At 40.2% G+C, this 18,338-nt stretch overlaps 1 protein-coding gene across 4 annotated transcripts in view; it reads right to left on the reverse strand.

Annotated features, from left to right (window-relative positions):
• Positions 1 to 18,338, reverse strand: part of pde4ba (phosphodiesterase 4B, cAMP-specific a) — a 629,074-nt gene that overhangs the window by 4,548 nt on the left and 606,188 nt on the right. For all 4 annotated transcript variants that reach the window (XM_043699422.2, XM_043699426.2, XM_043699428.2 and 1 more), the window contains 7 exons: positions 15,969 to 16,147; positions 13,635 to 13,733; positions 13,237 to 13,401; positions 10,660 to 10,759; positions 6,895 to 7,049; positions 6,657 to 6,779; positions 38 to 220 (listed from right to left, as the gene is read on the reverse strand). In XM_043699422.2, coding sequence (XP_043555357.1) covers positions 38 to 220; positions 6,657 to 6,779; positions 6,895 to 7,049; positions 10,660 to 10,759; positions 13,237 to 13,401; positions 13,635 to 13,733; positions 15,969 to 16,147 — 1,004 coding nt within the window. The remainder of the gene's footprint in view (positions 1 to 37; positions 221 to 6,656; positions 6,780 to 6,894; positions 7,050 to 10,659; positions 10,760 to 13,236; positions 13,402 to 13,634; positions 13,734 to 15,968; positions 16,148 to 18,338) is intronic.

Genomic DNA, 18,338 nt, shown 5'->3' on the forward strand with positions numbered 1-18,338 from the left:
AACTTTTTACTGGACAAATACAGTAGTTATCATTTACCTGGGATTTTTCAACTATGGCTGTATGTTTGTCACACATTGGACTAATTTCCATGCCTCGTTCCCGTTCTTTGTCTCCCTGGTGAAAGAATTCATCCATAATTCGATCTGTCCATTGCCTATACAGCTCTAGGGATTTTGTGGGATTGCTCAGGTCAGCACAGTGCACCATATTGCGAAGAACCTGAAACCAATAATTTGGAAGATTATTTAGTCTCTTCCAAAACAAAATATCACAGACCTACCTCAAAATGACACCCTCAATCTAGGCAGACTTCCCTAGACTATTTAGCTATCATGTCAACGAGAGCAGCAAAGCTAAAATTTCGATTTTGTCTCAAATCATTGGGATGTTCCTTTCTGTCCGAAAGGTACTCCTAGCATTGACTCAGCCCAGGCATGAGCAGAGAAATTAGGGAACATGTTGGCTTCTTAGGCTTCCAAATATGACACAGGAAATTCCTGAACTACTGTCAGCACATTCCGATTTAAACCACATCATGTTTGGTGTGGGGTAAAAGGGGAGAGATAAAGGTCTGAATCTTGTGAGGAACAGCACTCACCAATGAGCTCTACATTTCACACATCCATTCCAGGCACATATAGAAACATGGTATGTACCCGAATCCAACTGCTCCTCCTAATACACAGTAGTCAAGGGAATTCAAACTACATTTTTTTAAGACAGTAGATGCTTTATTCTGTAAAGGCCTACAAATTGTTCATTATCCCACAAATGGCACTTCTTTGTTTAGTGTGAACCACTCACAGATGGTGATTACCCCAACCCAAACCCCTCACAGTGAGTCCACCCACATCCTCTGACAGGAGTCAGACTCCCGTCCCTCACCTGCCCAACAGTGATCAGCCCCTTTTTTGCCCCAAAACTATGATTAGCCATTACCAACAGTGCTCTCCTCCCTTGTTCATCCTTGAAAATTTCTCAACCATTCTCTCTCCCCTATTACCCAAGACAATGCCATCTGACTCTAGTTGGACAGGAACCAGAAATTACAAAAAGCATTATACTTTTCACTTTCCTGTTATTCTGGTTTCAATTTCCATTTCAGAGACAGAGCATATAAAAATGGCAATTTCCATCACAACTGACTGAAAAGTTTATCTTCCAACTGCTTAAAGCTCCAGAATTTAAAGACTGACTTAACGAAATGCTAGAGGAGGTTATGATATGGTTTCCTTCAAGAGAAACAAATCAACTTCTTTTGTTGGATTGTGAATTTTACACCACTGATTCCAAATGTTGGGATGCTCATGGAAAAGTAGGACAGTTCATTTATGTAAATGTAATCAGTCATGAGCATAGTATAATAAAATGGGTGGAATTTGTTCTGTTCCTGGGAACAGAAATCAAACTAGAGGAGGAACCTAATGGCACAACAGGCCAAAAATCAGAATCTTGGAGAGGAACTTTCACAATTAAGTCCTTGGAACTTTAAAGATGGATCAAATTTCCCAACAGGGTGGAGAAAGTGGAGACTATAGATGCTGGAGATCAGAGTCGACAGTGTGTTGCTGGGAAAGCACAGCAAGTCAGGCAGCAATTGAGGAGCAGGAGAATCGACGTTTTGGGCATAAGCCCTTCATCAGGAATGAGGCTTGTTAGCCAGGGCTGAGAGATAAATAGGAGGGGTGGGACTGGGGGGAGGCTGCTGAGAAAGCGATAAGTGGATGAAGGAGAGGGCAAAGGTGATACGAAAGGGGGAGTGATGGATATGTCCGGAGGGCCGTGCTGATTTGGAGGCTTGGGACTGGGATAATATGGGGGGGAAGAAGAAACTGTTTATTTCCACATTTATCCCATGTGGTTGCAGGATCCCATGGCAGAATATGAGGTGTTCCTCCTCCAGGTGTCGGGTGGTAACAGTTTGGCCCAGAACCTGGAAGTCCTTGACAGAGTGGGATGGGGAGTTGAAGTGTTCAGCCGTGGGACAGTGAGGATGGTGGGTGCAGATGTCCCAGAGATGTTCTCTGAATCAATCCGCAAGAAGGATCACTTCAACTCCCCCTCCCACTCCGTCAAGGACATGCAGATCCTGGACCTCCTCCACCGCAAAACCATTACCACCTGAATCTGGAGGAAGAACGCCACATATTCTGCCTCGGGACCTGCAACCACACGGGATAAAATGTGTATTTCAACAGCTTTCTCATTTCCCCACTCCCCCTCCCCATATTATCCCAGTCCCAAGCCTCTAAATCAGCACCGCCCTCCAGACCTGTCCATCACTTCTCCCTCAACTTCATCCACCTAACACTTTCTCAGCTACCTTCCCCCAAAGCCCACCCCCCCTCCCATGTATTTCTCAGCTCCAGCCCACAAGCCTAACTCCTGAAGGGTTTATGCCCGGAACATCGATTCTCCTGCTCCTTGGATGCTGCCTGACCTGCTGTGCTTTCCCAGCAACACACTCTCAACACAAATTTCCCAATAGCAAGCAAAGTTCCTTTGCATACTCTTTAAAAGGTCTGCTCACCAGAATGAAATGCCACTTGCCAATTTTGTTCTCCATGAGTAAGGAATATTTGCCTTCTGATTCTCAAGTGCATAAAACAGATGTGCAACAAGTGTTAGTTAGCTCAGTTGGCTGGATGGCTGATTTGCATTAGAAATAGAGCAGCTTCAATTCCTGCACTAGTTGAGGTTGCCATGAAGGACTCTCCTTCTCATCTTGACCCTCACGCAAGGCATTGTGACCGTTAGGTTAAGTGACCACCAGCTGTCTCTCTCTGATGAGAAAATAACCCAATGATCCACGGAGACTATGCTGACTTTGCTAAGGGCTCTTGTGGTGCAGTAATAATTAACATTTGAACCCAGAGGTCTAGGTTGAAGGCTTAGCTACTTCAGAGGTGTGTCATACCACAGCTGGACAGGTTTGTTTCCATGAAACCTGTAAGAGGCATGCAGCAAGTGAAGTGTACTTGTTGGATTTTGGAGTGAGTAGCTAGTGCTTTATCTTGTTTCATTTGTGTTGATCCATGCCATGCCATGATTGACACTGGGTAGTGTAGTCCAAATTGCATGAAGCATGGAAGATGACTGAGCTTAATGTTCCGGTATAGCAATTTGGACTATAAAAGTACAGATATTTTGGCAAAGTAGCACAGAGGGTTGGTCAGACCATATCTACTGTGCTGTTTATAGTTCTGGTTGCCTTATTTGAGAAAGGACTTAATTTAATGAAGAGCAATTGAGAGAAGGCCCACACTACCAAAGGTATTATGAGGGATAATGAGACAGGGTTGGCCTGTACCCATTAGAGCTCAGAAGAGTAAGAGGGGATCTTACTGAAAAATGCAAAATTCTGAGAGAATTAATATGGTAGATGCTAAAAGGATGTTTCCCCATGTGGCAGAAACCTGAAATGGGGGGAAAGTGACCCCCCTTCAAAATAGAGATGAAGAGAATTTCTCTTTTTCCCGAGAGGGTCATGAGTCTGTAGAACTTATTTCTCAAAGACTGGTGGAGGCAAGATCGTTGAATATTTTTAAGGCAGAGATTGATCCTTGATTAACAAGGTTGTCAAAAGGGTACTGAGAGTAGGCAGGAGAGTGGAGTTGAGGTCACAATCAGATCAGCTTAGATCTTGTAAAATGATGGAGCTGAATGGCCTATTTTTGCTTGTGATTTGTATGTTCACATGCATCACTTCCGAGCAGCCAAACGATGTTCCTGGCTTACAGGGGATGTAAGCCTGTCCACATAGAACATAGACCAATACAGCACAGAACAGGCCCTTCGGCCCACGCTGTTATGCCGAACATTTGTCCTAGCTTAAGCACCTATCCATGTACCTCTCCAATTGCCACTTAAAGGTCACCAATGATTCTGACTCTGCCACTCCCACAGGCAGCGCATTTCATGCTCCCACCACTCTCTGGGTAAAGAACCTACCCCTGACATCCCCCCTATACCTTCCACCCTTCACCTTAAATTTATGTCCCCTTGTAACACCCTGTTGTACCCGAGGAAAAAGTCTCTGACTGTCTACTCTATCTAATCCCCTGATCATCTTATAAACCTCTATCAAGTCACCCCTCATCCTTCGCCGTTCCAATGAGAAAAGGCCTAGCACTCTCAACCTATCCTCGTACAACCTATTCTCCATTCCAGGCAACATCCTGGTAAATCTCCTCTGCACCCTCTTCAAAGCTTCCACATCTTTCCTAAAGTGAGGCGACCAGCACTGCACACAGTACTCCAAATGTGGCCTTACCAAGGTCCTATACAGCTGCAACATCACTTCACGACTCTTGAATTCAATCCCTCTGCTATTGAACGTTAATACACCATAGGCTTCTTACAAGCTCTATCCACCTGAGTGGCAACTTTCAAAGATCTATGAACATAGACCCCAAGATCCCTCTGCTCCTCCACCTTACTAAGAACCCTACCATTAACCCTGTATTCCTTACTTGTCCTTCCAAAATGGACAACCCCACACTTGACAGGGTTGAACTCCATCTGCCACTCCTCAGCCCAGCTCTGCATCATATCCAAGTTCCTTTGCAGCCGATAACAGCCCTCCTCACTATCCACAACTCCACCAATCTTCATATCGTCTGCAAATTTACTGACACACCCTTCGACTCCCTCTTCCAAGTCATTAATAAAAATTACAAACAGCAGAGGACCCAGAACTGATCCCTGTGGAACTCTACTTGTAACTGGGCTCCAGGCTGAATATTTACCATGTACCACCACTCTCTGACTTCGACCGGTTAGCCAGTTCTCTCTCCAACTGGCCAAACTTCCCACTATCCAACGCCTCCTGACTTTCCGCATAAGCCTACCATGGGGAACCTTATCAAATGCCTTACTAAAATCCATGTACACTACATCCACTGCTCTACCCTCATCCACATGCTTGGTCACCTCCTCAAAGAATTCAATAAGACTTGTAAGGTAAGACCTACCCCTCACAAATCTGTGCTGGCTGTCCCTAATCAAGCAGTGTCTTTCCAGATACTCATAAATCCTATCCCTCAGTACCCTTTCCATTACTTTGCCTACCACTGAAGTAAGACTAACTGGCCTGTAATTCCTGGGGTTATCCTTATTCCCTTTTTTGAACAGGGGCACAACATTCGCCACTCTCCAGTCCCCTGGCACCACCTCCGTTGACAGTGAAGACGAAAAGATCATTGTCAACGGTTCTGCAATTTCCTCTCTTACTTCCCATATAATCCTAGGATATATCCCATCAGGCCCGGGGGACTGCATCATATCTAAGTTCCTTTGCAGCCGATAACAGCCCTCCTCACTATCCTCAAGTTTTTCAAAATGCCCAACACATCTTCCTTCCTAACAAGTATTTCCTCTAGCTTACCAGTCCGTTTCATACTCTTCTCTTCAACAATACGGTCCCTCTCATTTGTAAATACTGAAGAAAAGTATTCATTCAAGACCTCTCCTATCTCTTCTGACTCAATACACAGTCTCCCATTATTGGCATTGATCGGACCTACCCTCGTTCTCGTCATTCTCATGTTTCTCACATACGCATAAAAGGCCTTGGGGTTATCCTTGATCCTACCCGCCAAAGATTTTTCATGCCCTCTCTAAGCTCTCCTAATCCCTTTCTTCAGCTCCCTCCTGGCTATCCTGTATCCCTCCAACGCTCTGTCTGAACCTTGTTTCCTCAACCTTATGTAAGGTTGAGGAAACCCCCTTCTTCCTCCTTACAAGACATTCAACCTCCCTCTTCAACCAAGGTTCCCTCACACGACCATCTCTTTCCTGCCTGACAGGTACATACAAATCAAGGACATGTCGTATCTGTTCCTTGAAAAAGTTCCACATTTCAACGACATCCTTCCCTGACAGCCTGTGCTCCCAATTTATGATCCTCAGATCCTGTCTTGCAGCATCGTATTTACCCTTCCTCCAATTGTAAAACATGCCCTGTTGCACGCACCTATCGCTCTCCATAACCAAGGTGAAAGTCACAGAATTGCGGTCACCATCACCAAAATGCTCACCCACTAACAAGCCCATCACTTGTCCCAGTTCGTTACCAAGTACCAAATCCAATATGGCCTCCCCTCTGGTCGGACAATCTACATACTGAGTTAGAAAAGCTTCCTGGACACACTGCACTGCACAAACACCGGCCCGTCCAATCTACTTGATCTAAAGAGCTTCCAATCAATATTTAAGAAGTTGAAATCGCCCATGACTACTCCCCTGTGGCTTCTGCACCTTTCCAAAATCTGTTTCCCAATCTGTTTCTCCACATCTCTGCTGCTATTGGGGGGCCTATAGTAAACACTCAACAAGGTGACTGCTCCTTTCCTATTTCTGACTTCAGCCCATACTACCTCCAAAGGCAGATCCCCCTCGAACTGGACACTCCACGTGTCCTTTAATCTTGGTGTCAGGACTTTCAAACTCTTGCCTCAGTCTGAAGATTCACTATACTCATCACTGATGCATATGTAATGACTGAGAACCACATAATCACACAAAAACCCAAACATGCCTGAACAAAATGACACTCACTTCCATGCTCATTGCCAAACATCATGGAAAATTCCACATATATATATATATTCTTTACAGAACAGGCATCCTGACTGCTATGTATCATGGTACAGACCTGTATTCTATCTGTGTAATTATCAAGTAGTAAGACTCCCGAACTGGTCACTTTTTTTGTTTCCACCATGGTCTTGAGATCTGCTAATAATGTCATGTGCTTTGACATGTCAGTGGCCAACACCTAGACAGGGGAGAAAAACAATGAACATTTGAACAAGTCTCAGATTTTCTCAAACAGCCACAAGATGTTTTCATAGGTCAACTTTCCAGGCCTAATCCAGGGCCAGTTTGCTTACCATCTCAATAACCATCTTTCTCAGCATCTGCCGCTGTTTCTTGGTAAGATTTTGAAAGATGTCACAGGAATCTTCCTGCAGAAGTTTAAAACCCACAGCCAGATGGTGATTTTCTAACACAGACTCATCGTTGTACATCAGTGCTAACTCAGAATCTGAAATAACAAGTAAAAGAAAAATAAGTGTACATGATGAAAAGAAGTTGAAAAGCCCCATCTGTTGTTGATCTGATGTGAACTAGGGTAACATTTTTTTGAAAGGATCAGTGCAGTGCACTGGCATGTAACATTACTGATGGAGTGATGCAAATACAATGCTGCCCCTCCCCCAGCGACTGTATTTACGAGTGGTTCTTCTCAATGGGGACAGAGGAAAAAGCAGAAATTAATATCATTGTAAATGCTTCTATAGCCCCAGCTATAAAGCAACATTACCAGAACCATGGGAGTGATCACTTTATTCAGCATTTCAGTTCAGGTGCATGGCTCACCATACCAGAAATCCTCAATTAAAGACACATGAACTTTACCAACAGCTTAGACATAGCCAATATACAGCCACCTTCAGTGCTTGTGTGCTACGTTCAACTGACAACCATGTTAAGGAAAAGGTCTACTTTGACCTTTATGAGGTATTCACTGCATTCCAAAAGATGATTAAAAAATCATCCTCTGACCAACTTTAATAGAGGAGTCAGCCATAACTCTCATTCCTGTGTCAAACTATTGGGAAAACCAAGGTGAGTAAAACAAATGGCATTTTCCTGCCGACATATTTGAATGTTGATAAACATCCAACCAACACCAAGAAATTGCAACATCCCAAAAGTCAAAGAAAGAGTACAGATCACTGTCTCAGCCCAAAGGAGTATGACCAAAGAAACAAATGCCTAGTGAAGCTCACAGCCAATCTAGAAAATGTTGACACAAACTTAATTCCAGAAATGTGGGATCAGATTAAATTAGCTGTACTCGACACTTGCATCCAGACAACTGGGTTCAGTATCGTTGATAGAAAGACTTCTTTGGGAAAAAAAAGTCAATGCTGAAATATGTGGCCTTTTGAACATAAATTAGCAGCCTTCATTGCCTGGTGTAACAACTCAAGGCTGCAAATAAAGAAGGCAGCATTTCAATAGCTCAAGGCTGGCAGCCTGAAGACAACGATTGAAGGTAAAGGAGATGTGGGAAGAAGTGAAAGCCTGAGGGTTCCAACAATATGCTGACTTCTGGACATGCACAATTTTCTTTGAAGGCAATAAGGTCTAATTTAGACCAAGTTCAATGGGAGAAAATCTTGTTAATCATAAAATTATCATTTGGTAATGCTGGAAAGAATATTTTAAAACAACACCCCCAGCATAAATTCACATGACTGCTGTTTCTCTCCATGCTATTCCCAGTATCCTGAGATAGAATCCATAGGTGAACCACCATTGATAGGGGAGCTGCAAAAAGCAATCAAACTAATGAAAAGCAAAATCATAGGCAGTCCCCAAAATGGTATTCCAGTTGAGATCTTCAAAGGTTTTTACTCACTTGAAGACTCTAAGCACTCACTTCAAAGCTTTGGTAAGAAACTAAACTCAACTCTCCCTGTGGAATATGGCATACAGTTGTGGTCACCACACTGCCTGAAGAACGTGCATTGTTTGGAGAGGTCAGAGAGAAGGGTTTCCAGGATGTTGCCTTGTATAGGGGTTTTTTTAGCTAAGAAAAGGTTGGATAGACTGGGTTTGTTTTCACTAGAATGCAGGAAGTTGAACATCCTAACCCTATGCCCTCTAGTTCTGAACTCCTTCACCCCAGGGAAGAGACTTTGTCTATTTATCCTATCCATGTCCCTCATGATTTTATAAACCTCTATAAGCTCACCTTACAGCCTCTGACGCTCCAGGAAAAACAGCCCCAGCTTATTCAACCTCTCCCTATAGCTCAAATCCTCCAACCCTGGCAACATGCTTGTAAATCTTTTGTGAGCCCTTCCAAGTTTCACAACATCCTTCCAATAGGAAAGAAACCAGAATTGCATGCAATATTCCAAAAGTGGCCTAATCAATGTCCTGTACAGCTGCAACATGACCTCCCAACTCCTGTACTCAATACTCTGACCGACTTTTAATATCAGCATCATAAGGGTGATGGTAATGGTTTGGCACGTGATGTGGGGGTTAAAATTCCCTTGCATTTTTGTGTAATTTACCAGGGACGAAAGAAAATGTTATTTATTAAAAATACTGCTTGAATGATTCTTGTTTAGTACTGGATTAATGCCAACAATTTAACTATAAAGATTAAACTTCACAGATTCCTTTATAAGTTGAGCCCACTTAGTTCTAACTTGGGATTGTCATTTTGATTGCTCAATCCACCTACACAAGATGAGTCATTGCATCCAGCAGGTGTTAAAACAGAGAAATTAGAATACAGAAACAATAATGCACAAACACAATTATTGCTAAATCCATGTAGGCATGGCACATGAATAATTCCAATTAAAGATCTTTCAGAAATCAACAATGTTCTGGAGGTTAATGAGTTTCATAATTTCCCCAACTTTATCTTTTTCTTATACTTTTAATCACATTAAACAAAAAATTACAATTCTATATACAGTGACGCTCTATTTAAAAGAATATGTTGTAATGGTAACCATGATGGGAAGATTATGCACAGTTTGTGATATAACTCTATGAACTTTGCTCATTCCATGTCTTTTACTTTCCTCATTAGTTCGAGGACAAGTTGTCAAGTCCAAACTAGAAGTTCAAAGATTTCCCATCTACATTGCTACAAAAATGACATATTTCAAAGATTGTTCAAAAAATTATAAATGTAGCAAGACCTTATATGATAAGCTATATATGATAGCTATTCATACAATGTAGCAACATTGTGATATTTAAAGTTAAAATCTTTCACACAACTGAGCAAGGCTAAGACCACCATTGCTCTATGTAACTGGAAAATAGGATATGCTTTCAAAATAAAAGTTTGCTTTCTCAAAAGTCAGTAGGATATTTCAATAATAACTTGGCAACAGAGACAAAGGAAGCCCCATGTTTATTATTTGTTCTGTGCTAAAACAACTGATGTCAAGTGGGCAGCAACAGTGATGCAGAAATTAAATTCACTGATCGAGAGTTAAGGAGAGAAGAAACAAACAGCCCTCCATTATTCAAAATGAAGGCTTGCGCGTGCTTAATGTCAACTTGACAAAGTCATGCACAAAGCTGAGCTTCTACTGAAATGTAGCCCATTGAATATTTACATTTTCTGGATAAAGAAATTTAAGAAATGCCTTTCTGATCCAAAGCGCTGTCCCAAATTTCTACACTGGTATAAATTACAAGTGGCAGTTCTCAGTAAGAATGAATTCCATTTGTTGTTATACAAGTGTTTTTTTTGACTTCACACAATTTGTGAACATACAGTACGTGATAAATGGAACAAAAAGTAAATATTTTCCATGCTCTAAATCACTTCTCTCCACAAGGTGCTGATATACAATGCATACAGGACGTACTGTGTAGCACTCCTTCAGTACTGAGCCCCTCTCAGCCTTGATTTTTGTGCTCAAGTCCTGGAGTGGGATTTTAACCTAGAAACGTGTGGCTCACCAGCAGGATTGCTGCTACTGAATCGTTTTGAAAAACAGTTAGAAAATGCATAAAATTTAAAATGAATGCAAAATAAACAATGGGATATTTAAATTTGTTACAAAATTAGTGCTCATCCATCACATTTCTTGTACTTGTATACTTACTGGTGTTAATTAAAAATTGATTGGAGACACCAGGATGATCCACATCATGGATTGCAGCTGCAAAAATTGCAGCAAGAATCTCGAGGTCCGTGAACACTGCCTGTAAAAGAGAAACATCAAACAAATGTGAACGTGCCCAGGGACACACAACCATTTGTTACAGCATTCTCGGTCATGAGAATTTCATGCATAAATGTTTGACATTTCCTTGTTTTGGATAAACAAACCTGAGCCCCTGTGTAATACTGGTGACTATCTCTACTCTGTCTTTATTAGCTGAAGGAAAATGAATTCACTAGACTAAAGTGAATCCATCTACAAAGGATTTCCTTACTAATTGGGGATAGTCTCTGTTTAAGAGACTGGATGTCTGAGTCCTGGAATGTTTCAGGTTCTACCCTTATTATGTATTGAATTTGGTAGGTCAGTGGTGGTAAAACTACATTTAGCATGATTTGACTAAAAATACACAGCTTTGGTCAGTTCTACCCTGGAATTTTGTGGTCAGGAGCCTTCTGTTAGGAAACACTGGAGACCAATCCAGCTAAGACCGGAGCCAGCAGTGGAGAGGATCAGAGTGGAAACTGCACTCCCTATGTCAACAGCAAGTCTGCTGTCTTCTCAGAGGTCTATGGCACAGAAAAGGATGCTCAGCACATCAAATCCACCAGTCAAAAGCAATCACCTAACTATTCTAATCCCATTTTCCAGCACTTAGCTCATAACCATGTATGCCTTAGCATCATAGGTATACATCTAAATACTTTTCAAATGTTAAGGCTTCTGCCTCCACACCCTTATTCCGACCACCCTCTGGGTGAAAACAAAATTCCTCACAACCCTTTTAACCCTCCTGCCCTTACCTTAAATTTATGCCCCAGTCACTGATCCCTCCACCAAGGGGAAATGTTCCTTTCTTTCCACCCTGTCTGAGCCCCTCATAATTTTATACATCTAAATCTTGTCCCCCGCATTCACCTCTGATCCAAGGAAAACAACTCCAGTCTCTCCAATCTCTCGTCATAAGTAAAACTTTTCAGCCGAGGCAATATCCTGGTCAATCATTTCTGCATACTCTCCAGCGCAATCAGATACTTCCTATAATGTGGATTCCAGAGCTGCACACAATATTTCAGCTGTAACATAACCAATATTTTATGCAGTTCCAGCATCACATTCCTGCTGTCAAACTCTATGCCTCGGCTAATAAAGGCAAGTGTCCCATGTGCTTTCTTAACCACTTTACCTACCTACACTGCTACCTTAAGGGACCAATGAACATTTGCACCATGTACCCTCTGAACCTCAGTTCTTTCCAGAGTCCCACCATTCATTGTGTATTCCCTTACCTTGTTTTGCCTGCCTAAATGCACAAGTTCTATGGTTTAAAGGTGCAACAGCAACTGTGCTATCTACAGTGTATGTCCAGTATCAGTTAGGGTGAGTGCTCTGGAAGGATGCTAGGTGGATGGAGGAGTTAGGTGATAGGTGGATGAGTGAGTTAAGGATGCCACTTGTTTGGCAGGTTGGTTGGAATCTGGTATAATAATGGTGTCAGGGTTGGGAGAATTCAGTGGTAAGTTAGGAATTCAGCTGAATAGTTACCCAGGTGTTAGTGCCGGTCTTTAGTCTTCTAAGCTTACTCTGAAATACTATTAGCTTAACTAAAGAGTTGTTTTGGAGGGTTCCAGACAGAGAGAAACTTCATTTTCCTGGGCAATTTCCGTGGTGTCAACCGTGTTGAGGTTTCTGCATGGCTCCAACATGCAGTTCCAACCAACACTGCTGCAATGACTATCTGCTCTTAGGCATTTCTAAGCCAATATTCCTGAGCTATATAGATAGGGATGGGAGGGAGAGAAAGTAATTAGGACTGCATTCTGATTGCTAACTAATGATTCCTGTGAACCAATCACTTACATTGGAGGGGAAAAAAATTAAATCCATGCAAAAGCAAAGTATGGTAGATGCCAGAAATCGGAATTAAAAAACAGAAAATACAGTTGCCAGGTAATATTAATGTTAAGGTTTCAAGTCAATCCAGAAGATAAATCCATCACTAGATCAGGGAAATATCATTTCAACAGTTGTGTATGATATTCCCGTGACAGTTATACTGTCAAACTGTTGCTCCTTGAATTCTCCTTTGACAAGAAACAATTAAAACAATCATACATCCTTTCAACTCGAAATATGTATTTCTGATATGAAAAATGACATTAGATAATGCAATTGAAGCATGTCTAACTTTTAAAAGAACAATTTAGGACATGAACAAAATGTAAACAATAAAACATGTATTTATAAAGCACTTTCAGATCCTTCATCCCAAAGTGTTGCAAAGCTAATTAAATACTTTTGAAATATATTCACTATTGTTCTGAGAGCTCATGATGAATTAATCTATTTTGATGTTAATTCAAGAACGATTGTTGGTCAAGGCACTTGAAGGACTCTGCTCTTTTTCAAAGGGTGCAATTAGGTCAATAATCTCACCTGAACATTTAAGAATTACATAAAGTTATGAAAGAACCCATGTGGTTATATATTCACTCTTGGTCTTTAAGGTGTACTTACGTCTAATGCCGGGGTAGAAAGAAGAATGTGTGTAGATTGTGTAACATCAGCAGCATGCAAGCTGTTATGATAGGCAACATCCCCATGGTAGTGGTCCTCCAGTGTCATGATATACGTTACAAATGTGTCCAGAGGGATCCTAAATGTCTTCAGTAAATCTCTCTCCTATTGAAAGTTAGCAACAAAATGCAAACTTTTAGATATGTGTAGAAAGTACACACTTGAATGAAAAGCTGGTATAAAATAAAATTTATTCTTGCTGGAAATCAACAATATTTTTCTGGTGCAGATAATTGTCACATGTTTTATTACCAGTGCAATAAGATGTCATATCCTAAAGTTGATGGCAAGTATGCAAAAAATAGTTAGTATCTTTTAGCCCCTTTGACCCCACTAACCTGGAAGATACTGTACATAATGCACGTGAGCGGTCTGTTGTTTGAAAACTCTGCCACTTTAAATATGTTAAGGCCCCACTTATTCAGGTCATCCAACTCCTGTAAAGTCAACATGAAATACAGCAATTACTAATGAATGCATAAAATATTTATTAAACTTCATATTGAAATATTACATCTCAAAGTTGTTTCATCTAATACATTTCAATACACAAATTATATTTTTGTGGAAGTATTATTTTGAGGTGATTTACTACATACTTTAGTCTTGTCATGTATGAGTACAGATTCTGAATATTGACTGGTTGGCAATAAGCAGACAAGCTGAATCCTTTATTCACATAATGTGTACTCTTTACAGCAGGACATGATAGATAAGGAATTTGAGTGGGAACCCTGATTTTTTCCTTTTTCTGGCCAAATGCTGAGGTCAACTGCAGCACTCTTGTTGCTAATCTAACTACAGTTACATAATTCATACCAATCAGAAGCTGAATTATAGGACTTCCTTGTCTTTATGGATATTTCTGTACTTCCTTATCAAATTGTCCAACACATACTGACACCTACCTCCCACCCATTCCCATTTGAATACTTCCGAGAAAATATCTTTTCCTCTACATATCTATTTCATTGTAATCTCAAAACCGCAGTCCTGTCCATTCTCATTCTGGATAAAATAGATACTTTAAAAACACAAATTAGATGCAAGAAATGTGTATTATCATGTTCTTAATTTTACGATTGATGAGTCATCAATGTCTGTTGGCCTTCCCCCCTCTCTTTATGCTGAGTTTGAATTTTAACTTCAAGGATTGATGAGTAAAGGTTGAAAAAGATTTTCAGACTGTACTGGAAATTAACAGTTTAACTGGATCAGTTTAATTCAAGATATATCTGGACTGATATCACAAGTCTAATAGTGGTGGGTAGGTTTCCCAACTTTTCTGAAATAAATATGTTTTCTTATACTTTGGTTGTTGCTCATGCAGGTATTCTGATGCGTAAGTTGTGAGATTTTGTGAAATTTTGTGAAATAGCCCATTTGCTTCTTTGATTAATGCTTTTACTAACAATTGACAATGTGAAATTGAGCCAAGCAGACCTGTTTTATTCTTTATTAACACTACTAATCTGAAATAACATGTTGCTAAGGCAATTATTGCTAATTTCAGAACATTGAATGAGAAAGAAAGAAAGATATTTCAGCCAAGATTCCCACTCCTGACTGTTACTGTCGATAGCTGCTATTTGGACCGGACTGCTGTAACACATTACCACCAGCATGCTGATACCTGCTTCCTGACTGTCAACTGAAGATTGGTCACTTGGGCCAGGCACACTAGTGGAACATTTTTACCACCCATACGTGAGTCAGAGAAGAAATATAAAAATAGAAGAAAACTTGCTTATAAATATTAGAAATAAAATGACAGACTATGGAAAAGAGCTGCAAATTGAAATTCACTGATGTTGCTAAGATAGATGGCATTTCAACAACAGTGTAGATGGAAGGACAGAATTCTAAAAAAACATTGATATATTAAGAAAACTGGCTTAAATATAGCAAATAGATTTCAATTTAAGCAATTCTGAGGTCATCAACTTTGAATACATTCTAAATAATGAAAAACTATGAAGGGCTGTTGGTTTGAAAGGAGACTTAGAGGTCCACGTGTATACATTTATCAAAATGCCTTTGATAGAAACAAAAATAATCAAGTCTAATAGAATGCCAGCCTTCATGTCTTGGACATTAGAACAGAAGAAATTAGAAGGCATGATACAGTTATAAGATGGTTAGATCACATCTGGAGTACTGCAGTCAATCCTGGGTATCACACCTTAGTAAGGATCTAGTGATCGTGTACAGCAATGCATTTTAGATTTATTCGTCAGACCTACACTCCAAGTATTAAATTGCAAGGCAATGGTACAGAAAATAGTGTTGCTTTCTTTGAATTTACAAATTTAACAGATGGACTGGTTCAAAATTTTGAATAAACTAAGGGAAATTGATCAGTTGAGTAGAAAGGAACTATTTATGTTGGTTAGGGAATCTAACCCTGGGAGTATTGACTAAATATTAGAGCCAGTCCTCTCAGCAGCATAGTTAGGAAATAAAATGTGAAAACTCTCTTCTGCAAACAGAAGTTCATGCTAATTCAATTGTTAATTTTAAACCTAAGACTAAGAAAATTCTGTTATCCAAAGGACTAATGGGATAGGGTTTTGGGTCACTGTTCAGCCATCATATCATTGATTGGTGGAAAGGCTCTAGCTGCTATAATGTCTGGCTTGATACGACAAAGTTACCAATGGAGTTTTCTGTACCTTGGAAAGATGGTCTTCCAGGTCAGTTTTGACAGCAAATCGGGGGATGCTGGAATGCGTGAGACTAGTACTGTGCTTCAATTTTTTCACTCCACTGATTTGTGTCATGAGTTGCTGCTTTTTCTTCTTGTCTCTGTCCTTCTGTGTGGGGGAGGGCATCTCCACATCATTCTGCTTATCTACAGAATAGAGAATTAGACGTATTGGATTCAATTAGGAATTCAAAAAATTGTTTTTATACATAAGATTAATAACACCAAGTTTTCTTTCAGAAGAGACGAGTAATGTAAGAGGTGAGAACAGTAAACATAGAGAAATTTGCAAACTGCACTGAGAACAAAAATATGAAGTGGATTTAGAATCAGAATGGAGAAAATAAGAAAATTTAGATATCTTAGTTTCTCTCTCTGCTGGAGAAGCATTCTATAGTTTCAAAGCTAATTCTATCAGAACACCCACATTAATACCACAGGAATCATAATGGAACATATACATCTTAACTAAAGTCAACATTATTCAACATTATAAGAACAGGTTATTGGCGGTTATCATTGTTGTATCATTGCTGTCTGTGGGGCCTTGACATGTGTAATTAGCTGCCTTGTTTCCACATGACAACAATGATTATATGTCAAAGTTATTTGGGTGACTATGAAGTGCTTTGGTCTGTTCTGAGATCACGGAAGCCATATCATAAATGCGAACCTTACCTTTTCTTCTTTGGGTGACAGTCCAAATGAAAAATTCTTTTTAGAAAACCTTTTTCTTATAGTCAGTCTGCACTTAGAGCAAACTATTAGTGTTAGTGGGCTTCACAGGCCGCCCACTATTTCCACCTGATGGCTTTGTGCTCTCAGGCAGGGCAGTATCAGTATTAAATTGAGTAAAAAGCAGATGGCGAAAATTGCTACTCCTGCTCATTTACTTGTGAACCTGGTTTGAAAATATATTGAGAAAGAATATTAGGCAAGAGCAGGATGCAGCAAGGTCACAATATCACTTATAGCCCATCAAGTAAGGTATTGAAGCATAACTGACACTATCTCTTCTGTATGCTTTTAACAGCAAATGTTGTCAACACAGTTATAATGACAAGTTTCCAAACCAGTTCAATGCCCGTAATTGGAGAATAGTATTCCCCTTAAACTTGATTTGGTGGAAAGCTGCTATCATGAGCTCCAACATTTGTTCATGGTCTTCGCAGTCACAACCAGGTTATATTTTACAATGCCATTGTATATCAGGAGATCACATCAGCCATGTCAAGTCCCTATTCTAGAGTGAATTATCCACATGCTCCGGGCGATATTAAAGTGTGATTGTTGAGTTATTTGGGAGTTTTATGTTATGAAGTGAAGATGTTCATGTCCAGAGGGAGCTTTGTAGGTCCATGTAGTGAATTAGTGTTTTGAAGTGGACGTGGAGGTCCAAGATGCTGCTGATATGAATGTTTCTTCTGAGTAATGCTATGAATGGATGGACAAATGGATGGAAGAGCCATATTTGAGAGAACTGGTAACCACTGATTTATAACTGCTCTGAGTTTTACAGATTAATCTTACTGAGTTTGGTGTGACAACTTGAGGCAGAAACAAGTACACAGTACTGAGCTGTCAAGAAGACCACAGTTAAGGCAGAAGTACAAAAGGTGGTGGATTCGCATCCCAGCTTGTGGATGATGTTCACTCATGGTTTAGTGTTTTAGCCATTCTTTTAGATGTAATGATGTTAAATTATAGAGGAAGGATTACTCAAGACAGGTGAAGTTGCATCATGCTGCTCTTTCTCCACAGAAGGTGACATTTATGGTGTTATGTGCACTGTAATTTTCAAAGTATAAGACAGAGATGATCGACTTAGTTGCGATTAGCTGCAGATTTCACTTATAGAAATATTCAGTCATTTTTGACAAGTCCATAACCTGGAATTGCTTTTCTTGAGTTGCCAAGGCAATATCATCAGTGTAAATAAATCTTCAATGATGATATAATGGGCACACTGCTTATATAGAACTTTAAAAAGTGCCAGTGTCACGGCATAGCCCTGTTTAAAAATATTGTTGAGCATTTGCAAAGTGCTGATCCTGTCTTCTTGTCATTTAGAAATATCTACATGCTGGAGTGGATCAGTTCATGGAACAAAAGGGACAATTTGGGCATCAGTCCATGTTTCCACACGGTATCATAGAAATTTATGCAAGTAACTCCAGTTGTTTGCGGTAATTATCATGATTTGTTCACCACAAATGTGTTTGGGTGTAAAGCCAGCCTGCTCCTGCAAAATGGATAAGTTGGTAATCGGGCTAATTTTTAAGAGAATAAACCACTCCAAGAACTTACAGTTTATAGAATCTGGATTTATTCAACTGTA

The sequence above is a fragment of the Chiloscyllium plagiosum genome, unplaced genomic scaffold (genome assembly GCF_037043375.1).
Source record: "Chiloscyllium plagiosum isolate Xiang-an unplaced genomic scaffold, Cpla_swu_hap1 HiC_scaffold_9, whole genome shotgun sequence".
Taxonomy (NCBI): domain Eukaryota; kingdom Metazoa; phylum Chordata; class Chondrichthyes; order Orectolobiformes; family Hemiscylliidae; genus Chiloscyllium; species Chiloscyllium plagiosum.